Here is a 23,999-nt window from a genome sequence, read left to right on the forward strand (position 1 = left end):
GCGTACTGCTGTTGGTACTGTGCACACTATGCTTAGTTTAGATGCACAGCACTGCGAGGCTTTGGGGTTGTCTCAGACGACACTGGCCGATTGACGCAAGCGACCTTACGTGACCATATTTGTCGGGTGAGCACCATATTTCACAAAACTATTATTTTCTCCATCAACAAAAACGAGCCATATTTTAATACGGCCACAAACAAACCAAAGGCAGAAAACCGCTTGCCACGGCATGGTGGGGTCATCTAAGTTGACTAACAGTGAAGGGAGTCTCCGCTCCACACCAAGTTTAGCTAAAAGACCTGTTCTTTGATGTCATTGCAAACGTCGTTCAAACACCCGCTTTGGTGTGAGAATCAAAATCTTAGCTTAAATTGATTAATTTCGCAGTGAATAAAGCATCGTGTGCTTCCGGGCAAGTGCTGGGGCACTTAGAACATGAAATCTTTCGAATAAAACAAACTTGTATTTTGTTTTCATGGCCCCTTTAAGTGTTTTCATGGCCCCTTTAAGTGCAGAATCTTTGCAAGTTTTTGTGTCTTTTGCGAAGGAGGACGGGGCTGAGACATGCATTTCGTTTCCTTGCCGTTGTGCGAAAAGAAAGTGCCATGTTTGTTCCTCCTGCTTTGCCCAGGTGAGGAGCAGCGACTTCCGGCACTTCCAGTACATCTTCGGCATGGACGAGGACAACATGAGCGACCTGCGTGACCTCGCGCCGTCTGACAGCACAGCACAGATTAAGCTGCTGGGAAGCTATGACCCCGAGGGGAAGAAAGTCATTCGGGACCCGTACTACGTGAGTGTGCATGTGACCTTCAAAACATCACCAGCTGTCTTGCTACGAGCTAATAAACCTTCTTCTGGTAGCTGGTCACGCATGCATGCACTTCCGATCTGCCGTTCTTGACAACTGCCCCTGGCGATATAAGCAAAAAGGCACATCCTCAGCTTGGTGCTGGGAGAGTGGCTACGCTTTCTAGTGCTGCACGTTTTTATTCCCGCCTTTTCAACAGCTGGCGGTGAGTCCGTACATGACACACACGAAATAAATCTTTTAAAGGGAAGGGGGCGAAAACCTTTGAGGCTGACCACGCTGCGGGCACAAGACTACCAGTGAAAGAGATTCAGATTATGGAGGTTAATGCACTCTGGGCTTTGAGGCGTCTCGCAATGGAGGGCTCCGGATTAAATTTTGACCTCCTGGGTATCTGTAACATGTGCCTTTCATCCACATAAGATACCTGTATGTTGTCACAACTATTCCCTGTGTTGGATTAGGGAAGAAGACACCATAACCCGAATTAAGAACAAGAAATGGGCTTGGGCTGGCCATGCAGTATGACAACTGGGGGACCGCCAGGGTCACAGAGCGGATACCAAGAGATGGCAGTGGAAGTAGGGGAAGGCGTGTTCACTCAATGCAGGGATGAATTAAATGGCCGATGAAGACAAAAAAATGAAGGAAGTTCACACACACTAACGCTTGAAGGTAGCAGAGCTGTATGCAGCCATCACGACTATCATGAAGGTTTAAGTTCACAATTGCAGTTGATTTGCTGCTTCTTCACTGCCGCAACCACCTTTACTCCATCATTGTTGCTATAAGTGTGAGCTTCCTAATTTTTTTGGAAGTGTAATCATTGGACATCACCTTGAAGGGGCGTACGCTATGACATGTCTTTCTCCTGCCGAACAAGCGTTGCCACGAATTTTTTTTTGCTGAATTTTTTTTTTTTTTGAAAATTTTGGCCAATCTCCCTAAGTGGGTATGCTTGGCTTGACATGCACGCGCTTGGTTTTGTTAACTGCCAGTCAGTCGCCGCAAGGCCCGTACTCACGTGCGCACGCTTGGCAAATTCTTTGCATTTTTAACTGCAGACACAAAAAGTTACGATATGCTAACAGCTTCGCCTTAAAACGCAGCTTTGTTTGTTTGGAAAGAACTAGCCTTTGGTAACTCTATTCCAGCCACAAGACACCTTCTTGACTAAAAAAAACGCAAGAAATATTGAGAAAATTTTATATTTCATGCATAGTTATCAGTGCTTTAACGTTCATGTCGTACGATCAAACCTGCCAGTCGCACAAACGAGATTCTGCAACACGATAGAAAAATTGCTGGAAAGTGGCTGCTTTATCTGTTGTCCTTAACATTTCAATTTTTTTTTACGTTTTGTAATTAAATTGGTATAACTGTTATCACTACAACGCAGTCTTTAACGACGCTTGAACTTTGCCCTCGTAGCCAATAGGCTGAGCATGACGATGTCATAATTGCCCGACAGGTCACACAAACAGTAGCCAGGACATCACAGCGATACTCCTTTATTGCCACCGTTCTTTCGCTGTGCAGGATGAAGGGAGCCAGGGCTTTGAAGAGGTGTACCGCCAGTGCCTTCGCAGCTGCCAAGCCTTCCTGGACGAGGTCAGCTGAGTGGGGCAGCTGCCGCCCGCGCCCGCTTCAGAGGCCCCGCCGCCTCGGCCAGTCGCCGCTTCTTCTGTTCCTGGTAGCTGCGCTCGTTGCGGAACCACTGCGGGCAGTGGGCTCGCCTGTGGACAAATAAAGGCTAGTAGGGCATTCCATCGACTCTTTTCTGTGTGGCGTGATTGCAGGCGGCACAAACTGATTACCTCTCTTATTCGCCAGTTAGGGCCGGAATTCTGGGCTTGTCTGTTCCAAAAATGGCTGTTTCGTGTATGTTTCAGTTGTGACACAGGTGCACTTGCAAAGCCGCTGACCAGTGATAGGCGCAGAAACTGCTATGTCACACCTAATCACCGGGTCTCAGCCAATCAGAGCTCACTTGAAAATGGACGTGAAGTGGACAGAACTAAGAGAATTCCACCCCTGAGCAGTTCCTGGACAGCCAAAAACTGCTCTCGCAATGGAAATTCTATGGGAAAATGAAATACACTAGGGCTGCTTTGGAGTGGTTCTGAGCGGTCCAAATGGACAAATACAAGAGACTTTGAGACTCGCCAAGTGGCCGCCATCGGCCGACATCTGTTGGGGAAGGTCTGGCTGACCAAACCGTTGTTCTACAACTACAATAGACTCCGGATGATTCAAACTCTGATAATTCGTCATTCTGGTTTACTCAAACAAGCTTCAAAATGGCGGTTGGCCTGCTGTTCTGTAAATGCATTTAGGAGACGCTCCATTCAAACTGCATCATTCGGTTAATTCATACGTATTTACACGATTGTAAGTCGACTCGAATGTAGGTCGACCCCCCAAAAATGGCACCTCTCAAAAAAAAAAAAAAAAAAAATGCCAGCGCCGCTTAGAAAATCGTATCACAAAGAGAAGCTTTTCCGTCGACCCACACGGCGGCTCTCCACAAGAGTGGTGCGCTCGCGGTATGCGCGGTATTTGTTAAAAAAGAAAAGCTTTTGTATAGGCACCCGGAATAACCATGCGACCTGGGTTGAGCGGGAAAAAACATTCGCTGCGAGATGACAACCATCGAAGCAACCGGCAGCGGCCACTGCCGCGCGATACCAAAACAAACATGGCGGCTGACGGAAGCGGCCGCTCGCGATTTCTTTTGAGCGACTAACCTCCCACCATCGCGTTCGGAAGTGTACTGAACAATCTGATATGATTTGGGCTACGTTAGCGCCGCGCATTGAATCAAGGGATTTGCTAATACTCATTTTGTTTATTAGAGACGAATAAAACGCTTCTTGACGCGTTTTTGCACGCGATTCGTGCGCGGCGACGCCCGCGTCAACGATTCCGCGCGCGCGCGGCAGCTTCTACACGTTTTACCTCGGTATTACGCGTGACGAGCGCGGCAGTGGGAGAAGCCTGACGAAGAGCGCGCCTCCCATTGGGGTGGCGGCCTCTTCATGCCGGCAGTTTGAAAGCGCTCGGGAGTCGGGACAGCTGGCTGGCGCCGCCGGAGATGTTTAGGCTTACCACGGTGGCGGCGCGGATGATGCTAGTGTCGCTTTCGACCACATTTCTCCTTTCCTGCTCAAACGCCTTTGTTTGTGCCTTCAGTGATATCTTAAAGTGCGGTTAGAAGCGGTCGCTGAAGCTACGCGCACCTCTTCGCGGCTGGTGACGCCGCCATGTTGCCGCCGCCGATCGCGTAGCGCGCGCGGGTGGCATTCGCGGCAGTGTCAGCGCGGCGCATTTTCGCGAGCACAAAACGCCTTATGCGGTTCACGCTTTAGACCATAACCATGGGAAAGAGGGTGCAAAGCTGTCCCCAACTCGTAGCACCCCCGATTTCTCGTTTCTCTTGCCGTTACTAGCGGTAAACGGTTCGATTTCGATTCTAAGTCGACCCCCCAACATTGGATTGTCATATTTGAAAAAAAGGGTCGACCTACAATCGTGTAAATACGGTACTTTGTTTTGCTTCTTCATATTGGTGAAAATAAAAACTCCTTGGCGTAGAGCAGTGATTCTCAACCATGCGTGTAGTGGGAGCTGCTTTTAGGCTTGGACGAGGGGTTGGGGGACCCCATGATGAATATTGGTGCATGTTAAAGTGGCAAACAACTTGGACTTGCAACTAAAGTCACCCTTACGCCTGTTAAATGCCCGTATTTTGTGTTTGACTCCTATGCTGATGCATGTCATATTATCAAACACATTTGGCTCCTGCCGCTAGCTATAAGTTCGCCAAACACCACCTTTCGTGTGTGTATGCTTCATGGCACAGCTGAAGTAGGGTTGCCACCTGGCCGGTTTTTGACCGGCCCGACCGGTTTTTTAGACAGTGGGCCGGTTGCTGGTCCGTACCTAAAACCACCCGTCATTTGCCATTTTTTTGGTCATCTGGCCACGATTATGAGCGTTTCGGCATTTTATAAGCGTCAATTCAGCAACTACGACGATAAATATGTGCCGACAAGCTGCGCAAAGACACAAAAGCAAAGAAAATACGTCGCGTGTTTCCACAAAATCACGTTCACATTTTCTTTTGAGATCTCTTAGTCACTTTCTGCACAAATTTTATGCTGATTTCTCACTAGGAAAATGCTACAATAACCGGCATTGCATGGCAAAAAAAACAAAAAAAAAACGTGGTGTGTTTTTCAGCACAAATTCAACCTTCTATATTACCCCCCTCCACCCCCCTGCCCCAGTTTTCTTTTGGGGGAAAGGTGGCAACCCTAAGCTGGTGTGCTCAGCAAAACACTGACGGTAAAAAAGTGTTGTATGCAGAGTGGCTAAGGCTTAATACAATTTCTTTTTAATTTTCAAGTAAACTCTGTGAAACTTGTCACTCTTGCTGCTTTTTTCCCACTTATTTCAAATATGCGTTTATTTTTTGAGTCAGTCAATTAGTTACCAATATAATCAGAGATAATTAGTCATTTTTGGAGGAACAACAGAAAAAACAGTGCTGGTCATAAAACTGTAGTCTTTAAATTTCCCGATACTACGAACCCTGGTGAGTGCAATAAGGGAATCTGTTTTTTTGATGCACCGCTTCGAACTAATTCTGCAGCTCATTAAACGTTGGTGTTTGAAATGGGCATTCGAAATGGTTCCTTCTCACTGGTGCCACCAAAGTTTAAAGAGCTGTAAAATTAGTTCCAAGCGGTGCATCAAAAAAACCGACTCTCATTGCACTCACCAGGGTTCGTAGTATTGGGAAATGGAAAGATTACAGTTTTATGACCAACACTGCTTTGTCTATTGTTGGACCGAAAATGGCTAGTTATCTCTAATTATCTCGGTAACTAATTGACTGACTCAAAAAATAATGGCATATGGGAAAAAAAGCAGCAAGACTGGCAAGTTTCACAGAGTTGACTTTTAAAAATTAAAGGAACCTGTTTTAAGCGCAGTTTCACTCAAGAGAACTTGCCCTGCTGTAAAGCCACATTTCTGTGTTGCCATTAGTCAAGTTAAGGTGTAAAGAAAAGTGGAAAGAGTTCCGGGGACAGCTTTGTAAACTCTTAAAATACCCTCACGGCTACTTTTCGCTTTTGAACCCAAAAACACCGTGACCCAAACTCAACAACAAAGGGTGACATTTTATTGTTGCTCGCCTTGCGTGAAGCTTCTAAATAATCCCTGACAAAGACCTCTCCTGGAGCTCCACTTTGATATTAATGAAGCAGCTTTTCAATAATCTTTGAACTATAATATTGGAGATTTTTGCAGCCACGGACAACTTTTCAGTGTGGTCAAAAGCATAACGATGGAATGCTTCTCCGTGGTTCTTGATGGCAACCTCACCAAAGTGCAGCTCACCTGGACATTAGTGCCAAATGTCCCTCTTGTATATATTAGTATAGAACTCTATGCCCTTTGCTACAGTGGTTGTAAGTGACAAAGTGACCGCTGTTGAACAAGAGGTCAGTAAGTTGGGCGAGTTGGTACTCCGAACTCATTTTTGGTTCAACAGTGCAATGTTGTTATTGCGATCCAGTGTGTATTCCAGTAGAGAAGCTCAGCTATGCTTGGGTATGACAGAAGCTACTCCTTCATCCTGTTAGCGTTACCAGATGTTTCTTTGCAACCCTCAAAATAGTCTGGCGCCCAAAAGTGGTTTTCTTAAAAGAGTAGTGACACGAAATTTCAAAGCTGGGATAACTACGTAAGATGCTTCCTTTTTATCAGGAGATATCTCCCAGCAAGTTTCAACAGTAGCCGTTCAGTATAACATATTTTAAATCCATTTTAATCTCTGCCCGCACGAGAAAGCCCAGAGCGGACTGACACGACATCATCTGCTCCTTGCCCCAAACTGCCGATGTCGGGGCTCCCGTGACGTGGCCGACGTGCTGGCTGCGGTTGGCGCGTGCTGCTACGCCGTGTGTACACGTCATGGTTTTGGGACTGACGTCGCGCTGCCCGCGGGCGCGTGGGGATGGTGAAAGCCTCGGCCGGTCTGGGCACGTGCGTGCGCTCGCTCGCGCGCCCATCCAGACCGTCAGCGGTGCGACAAGAATGGTGACGTGAGGTGCTACCTCCTGTCATGGCAGCCGCTCGGTGTTCGTTTTGTCGAAACCGAAACTGACACGAATAAGCGACGCCGTAAATGATTGTTTACATTGTGATTGAATGAATGAATGAATTTATTGTCAAGAAAAAGGAAAGGAAAGGCCACCAGCAGGCGTAAATTGTCACACCTAGGGGTGGACACCGGAACGCCTGCTGGTGTGGGAATTGGGGCAGAGGATTACAGATTCACCGTCTAATATGCGATTCTGTGATGAGTGGGCTAACAGGCACCCATAGCAGCAAAAAAAAACGTAACACGAAAATTTCGTGTCAGTACTCCTTCAAAAGACTTGCACAGTAAGCTAAGGGACAGAATGGGGATTCCCTTAATGCAATCATACATCAGTCTCTAGAACACACGAACTAAAATCTTTGCGTCCCTTTTTTCAACGTTTAGGTGCTTTCCCACTTCAGAAATATTTTGCACGCTATTGTTATTCCTTGAAATGTTCTTGTTGTAGCAGGTGGGGTTCACATTCGATTACGACATAAAAACGCATGCAAGGGCTGTGCACCCAAAGTTGTGGACGCCACATTTCAGAAGAAAAAAAAACCACTTGAGAAATATGTGTAGAGGCCGCACCCTGACTTTCAGGGCCCTGCCACCATGGTGTCAGTGCCAAATCCCCTTCCTTTCACCACCTAATACCAACTTGCCCTAATTCACTTAACTCCACTTCATTTGGCGTTAGGGCAAGTGGGGGCAATTTCAAAACAGTTTGATTATCCTAAATGTGCCCCAGACTCTACCTAACTTTCGCACGCATTCAGGATAATCAAACTTTTTTTAAATTCCTCCCTCCTCATAGGTGCTTCAGCTGCACAAACTTTTTTTCCACAAGAAGTTTGAAGGCTTTCTTGTGTCACTTCAACAATTTCATTTTGATTCCCGGCACCTCCCAATTCTAATTTTGCGCAGTCATTCCGATCTGCAGCGAGAATTGCGTTCGCTCCCAAAGCTGCGAACACGCACAGCATGAGAATGTGCTCGAGAACGCAACAGTTTGGCCGAAAGCATTAAAATGGACGTGACAGTGAACAAGCTTCACTTTCGTTGGGTTTGAACGCATAAAATGCCCTGTTGTGTGCCGACTCAAGATGAGCAAAGTTTCAGTTAGGCTTTTTCTCACGTCTTTTTTTCGAGAACCAAGCCCCTGCCCCCACCCCCTACAAGGTGCATTCACCCAGTTCTAGTATTATGTATATGAGTTGGGGGTTTAACTATATCAGGATGACACATGCCGTCACTGGTAACCGCGACCTGCCTGAATGTGCTGTTTGGAATACTATCCTTGCACAAAGGGAACAAGAATGCATGCGGGAAAAGTGACGGGGCAAGGGCAGCACCTTGGAGGCTCCCACGCAGTGCCTGGCTGACGTCTTCCAGAAGTAGCCCCGTCCAAGCAGGACGGCCTTCGGTCAATGCCTCCTGCCGCTGCTGCCAACAGCCCTGCGGTCAAACAGGCAGCGGTTTCATCTCACCAACCAGTCCTAATGCACATTCACGCCGAGATTTTAGAGCATTATTGCACGCAGACGGGGCTATGTACCCCTTGCGAAATTTTTGAGTTGGGGAGGTGAGGGGGGATGAACTCTTTGTGAAATATACTAACGAGGTCATCAACTTTGCGTCATCAGATTATTACTACAGATAATCGTCTTTCTGTTTCTGTTGGCGCACGAACCTTTTGCAGCTTTCATGTCTGCTCTCACTGCGACAACACGCCATTTTTCAATGTCCCCAACGAAAAGCAACGATGAACGAAACAACGAGAAGGTCAAAACGAAAGTTCTTTGTCAATTTCTTGGTTTTTATTGTTAATACAGTTGAACCTCGTTCTATGACGCATGGATGTAAGAGGCAATTGGGTATAATAATAAGAGACACTATTTACCCACATGGATGGCCACCCTATGTTTCCCATTAAATTGACCTCTAACAGCCATCGGATGTAGAAGATATTTGATTATAAAGGACAAGTTGTCCTTGAATCGCTTTCAACAATCTCGCCTGTAACAGACATTTTACCTTTAGATGTGGTGCCACCAGTCACTGACTGCAGTTTCGTGCGTTGTGGAATCAAAGGGGATGATGACAGATGCCCACAGTAGCTATTTATTATAACTTCAACAAACACACAGTGGTTCAGTCAGCTATGAAAGGATGACGAGGAGCCCTGCCAATGGCACTGCAACGTACAGAAGTGGAGCTTACGACCATGCGTTTCGAGCGCGACCGGGCTTTCTGCGCAAGCCAAGAATACCGGGAGTGCGCAGTGGGCTCTCCCAATCGCGTAGCTCCCAATCAAGGAGCGCTGCAGATGTCGAGTCCTGAGCCAGAGCACACAGCAGGATAAGCTGTGTGCTCTGGCTATTCATCAGGCTCGTGAACTTGACATTTACAATTCACCTTCCACAAACAGGGAAAGCAGAGAAAGCTTGTAGAAGCTGTCGTAAAAAACAGTGCAAAGACTGTCATGAAGCGAACGGAGAGATTCAGAATTATTTTATAAATTCTGGGGGCAAAACATAAATTACAGTAAACCTTTTGCAACATGCTGTAGCATGCTTCTGAGCTTATTTTAGTCATACGGTGCCCACAGGGGTTGATCAGCTGGTGAATTAACATGGTTCCCTGCTTATGAGTGACATCTCATATAAGAGACAGAAACTGCTCCCTGGTAAGTTTCTCTTGTAAAGGGGTTCAAATGTACACTACTTTTTCCTAAATAAATTTCATTTGTTGGTACAGCCCGTGACCCCCCCCCACCAATCCTTTCCACCACGACAAAGTATGTACTCACCTCGTGAATTTTGTTGTCGCAGGATTGGACTGCATGCTAACTTTACTCTTTCGATTTAGAAATGATTTGTGTGGGCTATTCCACAAAAATACACTGCCCTAAGCTGCCGTGTGTGAAAAGCCCTCCCCTCGTGCAAAGTTGCGTGCAGTGGTAGGGAAAGAAAACCCTCCAGATGGCCAGCAGTGCAAAGTGACACGCACCCCGGCCAGGCGGTGAAAGAGCTGTACAGAAGCTGGACTGCTGAGCAACACCCAGAGCTGCCCGTCTTCCTCAAAGGCCACATCGTCCGGTGGGCAGGGAACATCCAGGCTCTGTAGCCGACTCCAGCCGGCTTCGGGCTCGTTCCAGGAGAGAAGAAGCACTTCCGGGACCCTGCAACGGCGTGTTCAGTAAGTGGGCGAGATCGTCTCTTCACCACCACCAGCGTCAGGGCTGCACAGACTCACCCACACCTTTACAACCACCTTCCCCAATCATGACAACGATAGAAGCGGGACTGTGCATCTTTGCAAAACAGCACGAAGAACAGGGACCAGCACTGACAATTAATAAACACAGAGTGTTACGACAATAAATTTTTCCTGAGCAAAGCACTTCTCCGTTCCAAGGTCAAACTTCACACGAAGGTTGCATTTTGTGGTATATTTTGATTAACACCTTAATCAGCCTTGCAATGTAGTCTCCGTGTTTATAGGCAGGTCTTCTCATTCTAAGCGCTAAGCCTCCTTACACTACAAAAAACGTGACGTAAGCTATTGTCAGTGTGATTATGCAAGCAAAAACCAAGATGGGCCAAGCAGGCTTGTTTTTGAGGCGACCGGCAACAGGTGCAGAGGACCATGACTAGTACCTCTTATCACCCCACAGTTTCATCCGCTGAATGTGAAATCTCCTGTTCGAAGAGTGCAACAGAACGTTAGCACCTTGCAAAGCTCACAGGAGCGTACGTCACAAAAACACCAGGCTTTGTAATGTTTCGGATAGCATTTCTATTTAACGCAGTGGTTGGCCAGCGCACTGTGCAGGGAGTGCACTCCTAAAGGCACCCATTTATCCACCTGCCACACCAACTTGTATGAACTGTCCACATGACATCTTGCACAGCATGCAGTACTTCGTGTGCGGTTCCTGGGGCTTTTTCATTGTTGATAGTGCGCACAAAGTGGCTAAAGTTTCATGCACATATGAGGTTACAGAGAAGTAACTGCTGGCCTTTTCCTGCGATTCACCCGTTTTACGAATTCCACAGTGCTGTGCCACAGGGGAATAGTTGACTAAGTCTGCTGATTAAGTCCAATGACTTGGTCGACAGACCTAACTGTTAATTTAGTCAACAGACTAGTATGAAGGCTGTTTGCTTAGTCTCTTGACTAAGCCTGTTGGCTTAAGTCTGCTGACTTAAAGTCAACAGATTTGGATTTGTGGGCGATTTTTTAGTGTTTTTCAAATTATATCTGGTGACCCTTCAAGGCAGGAGAATGAGATCCTTGCGACCTCTACATTCACACTAGTCTGAAGCCTGTTGTCTTCACTTTGTTGACTTTAAGGGGGGACGTGGCTCTTAAAACAAATTCTTTTAATTTTTAAGTAAACTGTAAACCTCGTCAGTCTTGCTGCTTTTTTTTTCTCGCTGATTTCAAATATGGCAGTATTTTTTGAGTCAGTCAATTAGTTACCAAGATAATTAGAGATAATTAGCCATTTTTGGAGGAACAATACACAAAACAGTGTTAGCCATAAAACTGTAATCTTTATATTTTCCAATATAATATGAACCCTGGATGAGTGCAATAAGAGAATCGGTTTTCTGATGCACCACTTGGAACTAATTTTACAGCTCATTAAAATTTGGTTTTTGAAATGGGCATTCGAAATGGTTCCTCAGCTACTGGTGCCACTAAGGTTTAATGAGCTGTAAAATTCCCAACACTTCCCAATTAGCAGGTAATTACTTTTGTAAATAGTTAAGTGTTATAATAAATATAATAATAATAAACGTTCTTATTTGTCGTAGTACAGTGCAGTGCGCAACACCCTTGTCTATAATACCCCTGTCACACGGGGACTTTCAATCGCGATTGAGTCGATCCGGATCGAGCTCAATCCGGATCGTGCGCATGCTACACGGAAGTTTCAATTGCGATCGAGCTCGATCCCGCTCGAACTGAATCCTGGTTTCTCAAGCGCGATCGAACGAAAGCGGCGATACTCTCGTCCCCGCTCAGTAATGACACAGAAGGGGACAACTTCAACTAATGCCACAAATTGTGTCAAATAACTTGACCCAAACAAGCGTGCGGTAACATTTTCATAGTTACGTATACCTACGACCGCGTGAAGTTACCAGACGCCGGCCGCAAGTATACATTGTTAGCGCCATCTGGCGTACACAAGTGCAAGCGGTGCAACACTGAGTTCAACTTCAACTAGTTACCTGTCAAAACTGCATACTCAACCTTTTCACAAAAAGCGTCGAGGTCAAAATATGTCGTTAAGACTTCAGAATGACGCAATAGTTTTCTTCAAATGCTTTGTGGCTGAGGCAAGATAACGCTATAAGTACGAAACCTGTGTTATAGACAAGTTTGTTGCCCTCTGTACATGACGGGTCAGTCCAAGCCAAAAAGGCTTGTCGGGCTGTACCCAGAAGCCAGTGTCAGGATGCTATAACTTACAGCAGGAGAAAAAGGAAAAAAGGAAAGAAAAGAAAGGTGAGGGTGAAAAGAAACGAGAGCAGAGAAGAAAAAAAAAGAGGAAAACGATCAGAAGCAGTAAAGCAGTGTGTAATCCATACATAAAAAAGACAAAACGCAGGGTTTACTCAACTTCAGAAAAGTCTTAATTTGTTTGTATTCTGTACAACACTTCTGCTGGATAAGGGAAGCCTGACTAAGGTGTTTACACACTCTGTAAGGCATTATAGTGCATTACGAGCCTATAGAATTTCCACCGAATAAACCTCGGGGGGTAAAAAAAACACCTGGTGGGGAATGAGGGCCAGCCATAAGCAAAACTTGGCTGTGAAAGGGTTTGAGCCAAAGTTGTGTTTTGCTTTCATGGCTCCCTTAAAAACGCCCTCTCCCACCCTTGCTGCCTGCACTGCAGCCAATCGGGCGCACTCCCCCCAGAGCCGGAAACCAGGAGCTGCTGAGGACCGGGCAACAGCGCCAGGGAGATCACAAAGCTGGGCACGCAAGTACAGAGGCAGATCTCAGCCCGAACAGTGGCACCCAAACCCCCCCAACCACCCCGAGCACTCACTGGTTGTGGCCCAGACAGACAGTGCGGATGTTGTAGCCGCTGGGGAAGCACGACACTTGGATCTTCTCATCGCGGTCCGACACAGCCACAAAGCTGTCTTCGTCTCCGATCACCTGGAGCAGTTCAAACCCTCAGCATGTAGGGTACAATGTGCAAACCAGACGGATACTAGGATAAAAAGATCACAACCATCTTCGCCACACCCCCTTCACTGAGGGTAAGAAACTCCAGATCCGATCTTCCAAATGTACCGCCCCCAAAACCTGGCACCGTTGCAACGCACCGTTGCACACCAGGTGGCTTTGCCTTGCAAGAGCTTTCCGGCAGTAAAACAAAATGCTGTAGAACAACTGGTGAGGATATTAAAGTGGTTGTACACTGGCCCACTGTGACACCAAGGTCATCCAGAACAGAAGGAACCGCGCATGGGGTATTGTCCCGGACCCACAAAGGCATAGAGGGGACGTGCAGGAGTTATGCAGTGCAAACGAGAGGCAGCTCTGATCAAGCTGAGTAGGAGGTGCTAAGATGTGGACAGGAAGAAATACCTTGCAATCATCGTCACTCTAAAGGCATCTGGTGCCCTCAGTACCGGTCTCTGCTGACGTTTCTGCGTGAAACAAATGTGACACTGTATATATAACTGTTATGCCGTAAGGCAAACTCAAAAAAAAAAAAAAAACCTCCAAAGGCATCACCCCCATTCGTCTACGTGTCGTCACACTTCGGTCACACTTGAAACGCACGGTACTACATTAAATGTGGCAGTGCAAGCCTCCGCAACGAGGATGCTCCCTACAGGGATGGGGAAACGGAACAAGCATTGAATGCGGAACACAGCCCACCCTGTTGAGGCCCTAGGCAAGGTGAAAAGGAAAAATTCCCGGGCCATCTCCACTAACGGAAAACCCGGGGAGGGGCGAAGCATGCAGTGTATATAAATGTATTCTTGGCACCTTGGCGTTTTTGCCCACAGAGATGAAGCCGTCGGGGGGTAGAGGTATACAGCTTTGCTGTAAATGTCTCCTGTCTTTGCAGCACGAACCGTTCTAGCGCGAGGCACTGGAAAACAAGTGTCCCGGTGCTTTAGTACCGTGACTACACGAGACGACAGGAGACGACAGGAGATGACGACAGCCCAAGCCCCTAACAGTGATCGTGACAGGACTGTGAGGGGAAGGACTGGGTGACATCTGAGAAACCAAGCCGCAGTCAGTAAAAGAAAAGGTGAACGACACTTTTGAGTGACTTTGTGCTTCTAACAGACACAGCTGAAGCTGCACTGATTGAGAACCGAGCTAGATAAACCGCAGAATCAGCCGTAGCTGCAAGTGGGAGGGAACCTCGAAAAAAAAAAAAAAGAAAAGAGCTGGTAAGTTCTCTCAGAAACAAACAGATATGAAAGCACTGGCAACGAGAGAGAAAATAAACGTGCCTCTTTGAAGACGTCCATGTCAGCTACCTTGATTCGAGAGTTACTACTGTTTTTGCAAAACAGCTAAAGGCTATAAAGTAAACAGCTAAAACAGATCTTGCAATGGATGTGAAAGGAAAAACGAGCGCTACAAACGAGGACAGAAAAAGCGAACAACGATGAGACAGATGCGAAGAAACGACGAGACAGACAGATGTGAAAGGATCCTCCCCTTCTATACGAGATTTCAGTGCTCAGCAGGGAAAATGCGACCACCAAGCACACTGTGTTTCTTTGACCCTCCAAGTTTCTGGCACGCTGCCAATCAGTGCTTAAAGCCTGCTGCTAGCAGTAATAGTCTGTGCTACAAAGTGGAGAGAATTATTATTGGAACACATTTAAGACAAAAGCCTCTGATCTGCACATCTCACGGAACGCATTGCAAGGCACAGGAAATTGAGAGGTACAGGAAATAGCAGCGCACATTGGGAACAACACACTTCTCAACGAGGAGAGAACAGCCACACGTTCTGCAGTGTAAATCAAGAAAGCCCCCGTTCTGCTTAGGAACATTGTAGCTATGCTGCTTTAAGCATTCGTTCAGGCATCTGCCAAATTGCCCCACATAAACCTCGCTGCAACGTAGCGGAATCTGGTGCACAACACGCTTAGTCTTCTGCAGCGGTCCCAAGTTTAGAGCTCACATTTAGAGCCGTAAGACAGCAGTGATATGGCAACACAGTGCAACACCAAAATGGCTCTACAATGCCAAAGGCCCTGTAGGTGCATAGCATGTATCTGAACGTTTACAGTCTGTTTAGCATCCAAAGCCTGGAATCCATGCCACCCAATGACATTTCTCAAACAGCAGTGCCCACTTGTCCCAGACACGGTTGCCATGCCCAGTCAAGGCCCAAAAAAGGTTGCAAAAAAAGGCTGTAAGATCTTTTGACAATTCATATGGGCGCACTTCAAGATCAGCTCTCCTTGAACAAAGCGGGATGCTGAGCTGTCCCAGAAAAAAACCGAATTAGCCGCCTGAAGTTGTTCCTTCAATTAATTAGAGCGCATTACTTCATTGACACTTCTTGTATTTTAAAATATTCATCCGGTTATAACACAAGATGCCACCACGCATTTTCTATAACCCCCTTGAGCCCTCGCAATAATTGTTACAAATATTCTTTTTTCCCTCGAACTATTGTTGAATAGAACGATCTCGCTAACAAAGCGGTTACGCAGCAGTCATTGTCTTCATTTGAAAAGCGTTTGTAATGAGATATGTCTTTTTATTGTTGCGCATTTTGTGTTGTATTGTTTGTTTGCCTTGTCTTGCATGTATTTGTATTTACTTACCGGTACCAGAGTCCTTCAATGCTTTACTGGTCACGAAACTGCTCCGTAACTCAATGGGAGAGCTTCATATGCTGCGTTTGGCCGCCGCGCGGTGGCGCCACCCTCTCACTGAGGTCACTCCGCGGGCGGCGTTGCGCTGGCTCTAACGGCGGAGCCGCGACGAGTTGTGTTTGTTTTGTGCGGGAAAAAAATGTAACGTGCATATCGCGCTCTTGTGATGCGACTTAAGTAGTGCAACGACAATGTCGAACATCAGTTGCGTCCCGGGATGTCGTTCCTTGTACAACAATACAACAGAAAATGTTTGCTTGTTCTTTTGACCGAGCGACGGGCAGCTGTGTGGCAAATGGAGGGGCGCCATTCCAAGGCAAGCAACGGGAGATTTCAGCTTCGATTATAAGTGTGCGACAGTGTGTGGAAATGCACTGTGTGTGAGAATGGAAAATGCAATGTACCCTTTTGAGAGCATCGTGGACCTAGAATTGTACAAGGCTAACTTAAGGGGGGACGCGGGTCTTAGAATGGTCAAAAATGGCCAAAATATCGATTTTGAGAAAATCCAATTTTTGGAATTATTGTACCTTCAAGCACCTGCCTTCAAAATATCAACGCGAAATTCCATCTGGAAATACTCTAAAATCATGTTTTGAAACGCCTCGAGGGCCACGAAATGCCCAGAATTGGGCAAAAGTTGCTTCAAATTCCCGCGCGCCCCGCGGGCGAAGCAGCCGACCGATCGCCGCCATCTTGGTCTTGTTTTGAAGCTTGTTTCTTTGTGCGCATTTTGCGATATCTCAAAATGGCGTCGCTTGAGTAGAACGACCGGCCTTGCCAGTTTTCCGAAGGCACCTTCTCGGCCGCTGATTGGCTAGAGCGGGCGCGCGCGGTTTGAGTTCGCCATACGACCCCTCCCATTGGTCGGCGCGACTGCTGTCATGGCGGTCGCCATCATGGCGTCTGCTACGCGCGTCTGACGGAGTCCGCTCTTCTGGCGCAGCGCTCGCTTAGAGCAGTTTTTTTTTACAGTTTCTTCTAATTCTTCCATCGCGTACTTTCGTGAATGATGCCAGGAGACGTACGTTTGAAGAAGACGACCCTTCATGCGCACGGGAAGCGAAAGCGTCGTCCGCCTATCCCAAGGTCGCGTGGTGCGACTTCGGGCCGCTCGACTCCGCCGGATGAGAATCGTTCGCCGCCTCGTATTGCCTCGCCTGCCCCATCACCTGACCAACCACCTCCGGAATCCATACCTGGTCCAAGCACGTCCTGCCGGCTTGACACGAGGTATTACACGGCGGAGGAGATCGCCGCGCGTACGGAACACGCGGACGAGGTCAAGCGCGGAACGGAGACTAAGTCAGCAACGCAGCGGAAATTCGACCTCCTTGAAGTGGATTTGGCGCACTCAGAGGAAGAATCCGGCACAGATTTTGTCTTAGTGGATTTTGCAATGCTGAAGGACCTTTTCGCGCACGTCAGGTGCGGCAAGTGCGGGCTGGCGGCGCCGGATTTGAGGAAGCCTGACCGGCAGTACGGCCTCGCCATGAAGCTCGAGGTGACGTGCTCGATTTGTGAACACCGTGTGGAACGTTTTTCCTCGCCAAGGACCGAAGGATCTGGCAATATCACTCTTTTTGAAGTGAATATGAGGGCTTTGAAAAGTATTCAAAGCATGGGGAAGGGGGTGACTGCTCTTTCAGATTTTTGTGCTGGTATGAACTTGTCCCACAGAGGCCTGCACCACAAGACATTCCAAGCGCACTTGAGGAAAGTGGTTCAGGTTTGCGAGGACACTGCAGCAGCCTCTGAAGCTGATAGTGTGCGTGCCATCAAGGACTTGTACACCTTGGTCTGCCGCCAAACAACATAGATGTGATGTTTGATGGCACGTGGATGACAAAGGGACGGTTGTCACACATTGGAGTGGGCTGCATCATTGGAGTGTACACCGGCTTGGTGATTGATCATGTAGTCCTCTCTAACTTTTGCTTAGGTTGCACCATCAGACCCAAAGCTTCAGATGAGGGCTACGAAGATTGGCTGGCAGACCATGAGTGTCAGCGAAACATTGACTGTGGTGCAGGACGCATGGAGGTAGAGGCAGCCCTGATAATGTTCAAGCGCTCGCTCTCCAAGAATGGGCTGCAGTACACAACCGTGATGTCCGATGGAGATAGCCGCACCATGCACGGCTTGAAGGAAAAAGGCGTCTATGGGTTTATCCCCTGAGGCCAAGAAAGTTTGCCTTCCAGCTACATTTATTTTCCCCAAAAGACTCTTTTGAGGGCCAACAACATGATGCATTTGGGGAAAACGCACTGCGCAGTGTCCCACCCCTGTATCCTCTCAAACTTCCAGCATAAAAACCGCGAATGAAATAGCCTCACCAAAGAACAAAAAAGGGGGGCACCTAAACCAAGTTTCACCCTCACACTTTTGCCGTACACAATATTCTGGGTACCACAGTGCACTGTAATTGATGATGGCACTTCACGAAGGACTGTTGCAGTTTTCACGACGCCAGCAAGACACCACCAGATTTCACAACGCTAACAAAATGCCAACAGATTCGAAGTCGATAAATTTTGCTAAATTCCTGTTGGGGTCCGTTACTTGGCCTTTTGTATCTCCAGTTCTAGTTGACATTTTTGGAATCCAAAGACAGATTTGAAAATGGGAAGAACATGTCTTTGTTACTGGGAAATTTTGAAGCTACACTACTGATGGTTCATCTCATAACACATGGCCAAACTTCAAATGCAGTTTTCTCAGTTTCATATTTTTGGTCACTTCCCTCAGCCTTACGCAGCTTTTTGGAAACTTATTTTTGCTTCATAAGGTCAATCTTGGTACCATTTTTTTCAGTACAGCCTGAGGCAGCCGATGACATTCTTAGTTTTTCTGTTTAGGCTACGCATAAATGATGACTTGCAGTTATTTTGATGAGCCAAAATATCCAATACTGCCATTTTGTGTACTTGACATATTTTTTTAGGATGCCGTGACTTTAGAGAAAAACGAAGAATGTCATCGGGTATGGGAACTCTCTGGCTATCCATTCATGTAATTAAAAGCGACAAAATGCAATGCGAAAGTTCATTAAAGCTGCGTAAGAAATTACCTAATTGCGGTTTAGACTTTGTATGATAACTTTTGAACTAACAGCACCAGCTCAAATATAATTGCATATTTGAAATCTACAGAGAAAAGCACATCAGTGTGCAAATTTTCATAAGTTTCTACCCATAAATAAAAAAGTTAGTTTTAAGACCCTCGTCCCCCCTTAAAGCTGGATTTGTGTCATATCAGTCAGGTTGTAGCGGTGCTTCACTGCCTGTTTGCGAACTTGTATTACCTTGCGCTCAGGCTCGCGTGTAAAAAAGCTTTGGGACGTCCTTGTGGTTTTACTTTTCATATTTCCGCGAATTATCCCTTAGGGTTCGTTTTGTTTGTTTTGTAACCGCGCGTGGCCGATTCCGGTTTCTTATCTGCCGTTTCAACCAGAGCGCCCGTTTGCTCTTTTTGTCGTACGTCCCGTCGGGCAATATTGTTTGATACCTTGTCGCTAAATTGATTTTTTGTTTCTCCGACAATGTACTCGATCCCATTTCCATGGATCTGAAATTAATAACGTTCCAAGAGTAATGCATGCATAGCAAACTCCGCACAACTCACTTTATCTACGTTCATCTGTTCACGTCACACTGCGGACTGCTTCTTTGACGTTTGTGTTTTATTCTAGTCTTTTGTAGTGCAGGAGATCGCTAGTTCGCTGCGTTCAGAAAAGCTTTGCGTCGTTCTTGGCTACGTGGCAATATTCTGTTTCCTCCGTGTGCTGCACATCGCAGCGCGAAAAAAATAAATTTTTGTACGCTGGACCACGCTGTTTTGTTTCCCTTCGTAACATTGAAATTTTTTGTTGCGTGTGACAAAATCATTTTCATTGTTCTTTTTTCGCTTTCTGTTTTTGCAAGGATTGCAAAGCGTGGAAGCGGAAGGACACACGGTGCAACATATACAGGGTGTTTCAGTGAACACTTTCGAAAATTCCTGAAGGTAGGCTTTTCAAGAAACATAGGAATTCTCTTAAGGAACAAGCTATCCGGTTCGGCGGACGTCAGAAGTTATGAGAAACATGCGAATTACATAGTTAATTAACTAAAACTCTGTAATGAACTTTTTAATTAGCGAAGTTTGGTGGTTATTGCCAATGGCGAGTTTGTAGCCACGGAGACGACGATAACGGACCAGTTTTTAAAGCAAAGAAAAATGCACTCTGTAGAGCCCTGCAGCCCGCAAAAGTCAAGTTTTTTTTCCCCATGAAACCGAAACGCAGCGCACATGGTGCGCCAGAAGTCTAGTGCAAACGCAACATCCGCTGATGACGTGTTGCAGTGACTGTGTCGCCCAATTGAAAAAGGCTCTGGTGATTCCCCACGCTAGGGAATCAGCTGATATCAACTCCATCGCCTCTTGTATTTTTTCAATGATCAACGCTCACCTTATACCACGGCTAGCGTTATCTTTTGTTTCGTTGGTAGGCGCAAGAAAGAGGCTAGCCATTGCCCACAACACGGTCGCCCGTTTCGACAGCCCTAGTGGGCGTTGGTGACAGTTTTGCTTTTCTTTTTTTATTATTGTCTCGACCACATCTGACGTGGCTACCAGACGTGCAAGATGTGAAACGTCACCATCCGTTCCCTTTTTTTTTTCGTTAGGTTTATTTGCTGTTCGTTTGTAATCGCTGTGTGTTAGAAAGCGCATCAGACAAAGGAAAGGTTTGTTTGCTGGGCGAGGAGGGCTTTCGCGGCTGTGGCTGCTTGCTGAGGCTTCCTAGCTAGGGAAAATTGCACTTACATTTCGAATTGGCCGCCACATTCATTGAAACACGTCACCAGCCGACATTGCGTTCGCTCAAGACTTTTAGCGCTCCTTCAGCGCCGAGTTTCGTTTTTGAGCGGAAAACAACGGCAGGTTTCCTCACGCTACAGGGCTTTAAACACCAACTTTTTCGTTGTTTTAAAAACTGATATGAAATCGCCTTCTCTGGGGCCACAAAATCACCATTGCCAACAACCACCAAACTCCGCTAATTAAGAAGTTCATTAGTAGAGTTTAATTACCCACCTAACTAATGTGCACACCCTTGATACTATCTGGCGTCCGCCGCAGCTAGCAATCTCCTTCTGAAGAGGATTTCTTTTTTTCTCGAAGAGCCTATTTTTAAGCATTTTTGAAAGTGTTCGCTGAAACACCCTGTATCTCTTCGTGTGTTGATCCTTCGCGTTTCTGCAGCGTTTTTAGATGTTTTCAAGTATGTACACACTCATCGAAACGACAATACTATTGGGCTATCTCTTTTAGCGTTCTGTGCATTCCAGAGCAATAAACGGATTCATTAAGCGTAGTCTGAACGACGCGTACTTGGTTTCTTTCAGTTTTTTTATTGTATTATCGATAGGCCCGCAGCGGTCCGTGACTAGACAGCTACCGTATGTGTGGTATTTACAACTTTGCTGTAAGAAAAGAAGCAATATAGATTTAAAATCCGTAAACACGACGGCGCAGCGCTTGTGCCAGAGCACACAGAAGCCGTTGCCGTTCGCGGCCGAAGTTTACGGTAACTTATTTCGAAAAATAAAACCCCATTGAAGGAAGGTGATTAATACAATAACCGGACTATTCATCGCTAACTACGAAAAAAAAAACGCAGTTAATCAGCGTGCAGACACCAAAAGCAGCGATCGTTTGCACGCCAAGAGCTGGCCAATACGCCGCACGCGCGGCGGCTGGATGACCTTCGTGCGGAGGTGGCGCCTGTAGCGGCGCGCGCGGTCCCTATATGAACCGAGAGCCGAAGTTTCGTGACCAGTAAAGCATTGAAGGACTCTGCCGGTACCTACCCTGCAAAAGTCTCGAAAGAGACTGCAGTTTTTACAAATAAATAAATAAATAAAAACGTCAGCTCACCTTTGGGAAACCACCACCCAGTCACCATAGCTGCGCCGTTTTTAGATGAGGAGTCTCTTGCTGCGGGCCACGGCCATGAAATAGGTCGAAAATGGTGAGAAGTTGGCACACGAGAACCCGGGCTCCTCTTGTTAGTTGGCCGCTGTACTGTTCTCGTCTTCATCCCTGGAAACTGGTGGGAAAAAAACGGCGAGGGTGCGGAGTACAGGGACTCGAAATGACATCCAAGTTGCGCCCCGAGTAACATCCAATTTGCGCCTTGATTATTCCCTAAATTGAAACTGCAAATCACATCTCAAATTGAATTTCGCTTGATTTTCGCTCGATGGTGGTGTGCGCACGGATGGACGCGGACGAACATTGGGGGGTCCTAAGGTACTTTGCACCGTTACAGGCGAGGGAGTAAGCTGTTTGACTGTCGGGTACTAAGTCACGGTCGTGGTCCAATGGGTGAGACGACTGACACTAACTCTGTCTGGTCTACCAGACACAGGCTCGAATCCTGCCAGTGCCTGTGTGATTTTTTGCGATTGTAAATGCTATGCGCACGGACGCGGACAGACATTGTGCGGTCCTAAGGTTCTCCGCACCTACAAACAGAAACTTGGCTCCTTTCCTCACAAAGCGCAGTCTTTCTCTCTAAGGCACACAGCGCTTGACGACTTGGTCGGCCGCTAGTGACCTGTCCTGGCAACATGCAGCCTGGGGTTGCATGCGAATTTTCGGCCACTTCGTTATATCCACGTTTAACTGTACAAGCTGGAGCCGAAGAAAAACGCCACTCCACGAGAGGTCAAGCGACGACGACACGAAGGCTTCGAGGACGTCGCCAAGGCCCGTCCAAGGGAGTCGTTGCAGTGCTGGAGCGGGTCGGTGCTCGAGAGACATCTTCAGGCCCTGAATCTGCAGGAGCCGCCGTTGCGCCGTGGTTGCCGTTTGTCACCTCGGTGAAATGAAGACGGGTGTCTTCATTTTGCTGCTGGTGCTCGTCGAGGGCTGCCCGGGCCAGTTCCTCGACGATGGCAGAGACGCTGGCAGTTCCGCCTTCACTCATCCCGCCGTCACCTCAAACGCCATGTGATCGCATGTGGTAGCAGGCTTGTACGCAGACGGCGTTCTTGTCTGACGAAACAAAACGAACAAAATTCTTCGTTATCACCATCGCAATTAGTCTGCTTACCGTATTTTCGCCCGTATTCGCCGCGAGCTCGACATGTAGGTGGCGACAGCGTCGCGCTGCTAGTGTGGATACTCCGCTGAGCGGCCCATAAGAATGCACACTGTGGGCGCGCTTCGTGCCTTTTTCCCGCCGTATGTGCGCACGAAAGGTGCAAAAAAGAGTGGTATGCTGTCGTTCGGTTCCTCAACGTTCAATGTACAACATGGAAGCGGCAGTCAGTTTTCATTACTACGCCAAAAAAGCGACGACTCATCGTGAATCTCAGAATGGCTATAATTGTGACAATGAACTTGTACGTTGTGGCTCGTAGCAAGCTCGATCTTTCCAGACTATGGCTTTAAGCCTTTAATAAAAGCATAAATAGAAACAAATCAGGAAGCCTCGATCTCTGAAATTCAGTTTACAACGGCAATCTCAATCGCTTTCACTGGTAGCATGACGCATTCTTGCATTTGTGGGATGCCCTGAAATGGTAACACTACTTAACTGCCCCGAAATTCTTTCTAATAGCTTACGATATTTTTTTGTGTGTTCAAAAGGCAACATAAAATTACTGAATTTTGATCAGCGCAGAGATATAAATGTAACCGCTCTAACGGGTCTTTTAAATGAAATTTTGAGGACTCTGAAGGAAGGTTTGATGAATAACGGTTTCGGATCACTTATTTACGGCTTTCGTCCCAAGTGAACTTGCGAATTGAATTGTCAACGCACGCAGTACATTCAGCATCTCATGTTTAGCTAGGTTTTCGCAAAGTGACAAGCAGGTTTACAGTGTGCAAACCAAGCTTCTGGGACCTCACAGTGAGCACAAAGTTTCTGTTAAGGCTGCTCTGTTGACCATTTGCGTTCCTTTTAAAATCTAACAGGTGCCTGCAACAGCGAGTAGTGTTTGCATTCTTGCGTATAAGGTCGCTTACGAACCCTAAAGATGGCAATAAATGAGGTTGCGCTGTTGCAGATGTAGTAAAACATTTCCTTTTTATTTCTCGTTGCGAATCAGCGCAACGGGTTCCCGATTAATACTTCGTTTTGTAAAGT

At 46.9% G+C, this 23,999-nt stretch overlaps 2 protein-coding genes across 2 annotated transcripts in view; one reads left to right on the forward strand and one right to left on the reverse strand.

Annotated features, from left to right (window-relative positions):
* Window positions 1–2,583, forward strand: part of LOC144166703 (low molecular weight phosphotyrosine protein phosphatase-like) — a 21,339-nt gene extending 18,756 nt beyond the window's left edge. Inside the window, exons 4-5 of the mRNA XM_077696218.1 lie at window positions 635–796; window positions 2,354–2,583. Coding sequence (XP_077552344.1) covers window positions 635–796; window positions 2,354–2,434 — 243 coding nt within the window. The 3' untranslated portion in view covers window positions 2,435–2,583. The remainder of the gene's footprint in view (window positions 1–634; window positions 797–2,353) is intronic.
* On the reverse strand, window positions 2,412–22,832 carry LOC144166695 (uncharacterized). Its single transcript, XM_077696210.1, has 6 exons — window positions 22,722–22,832; window positions 21,779–21,796; window positions 13,039–13,151; window positions 9,978–10,149; window positions 8,321–8,423; window positions 2,412–2,550 (listed from the first exon to the last, which is right to left on the reverse strand). The coding sequence occupies exons 1-6, from the start codon at window positions 22,830–22,832 to the stop codon at window positions 2,462–2,464; spliced, it is 606 nt and encodes a 201-aa protein (XP_077552336.1). The 3' UTR covers window positions 2,412–2,461.
* Window positions 22,833–23,999: the final 1,167 nt, after the last annotated feature.

Source organism: Haemaphysalis longicornis, unplaced genomic scaffold (genome assembly GCF_048455015.1).
Source record: "Haemaphysalis longicornis isolate Haplotype H1 unplaced genomic scaffold, Haemaphysalis longicornis Haplotype H1 scaffold_184, whole genome shotgun sequence".
Classification (NCBI taxonomy): domain Eukaryota; kingdom Metazoa; phylum Arthropoda; class Arachnida; order Ixodida; family Ixodidae; genus Haemaphysalis; species Haemaphysalis longicornis.

Excerpts from the sequence above, each read along its gene's own strand:
- LOC144166695 (XM_077696210.1), bottom strand. The coding sequence starts at position 22,832 with ATGAGTGAAGGCGGAACTGCCAGCGTCTCTGCCATCGTCGAGGAACTG. Across the intron at positions 8,424-9,977 it reads TCTTTCACCGCCTGGCCGGG|GGCTGTTGGCAGCAGCGGCA; the intron begins GTGCGTGTCACT and ends GTTTGACCGCAG. Across the intron at positions 2,551-8,320 it reads ACTGCGTGGGAGCCTCCAAG|GCGAGCCCACTGCCCGCAGT; the intron begins GTGCTGCCCTTG and ends ATTTGTCCACAG.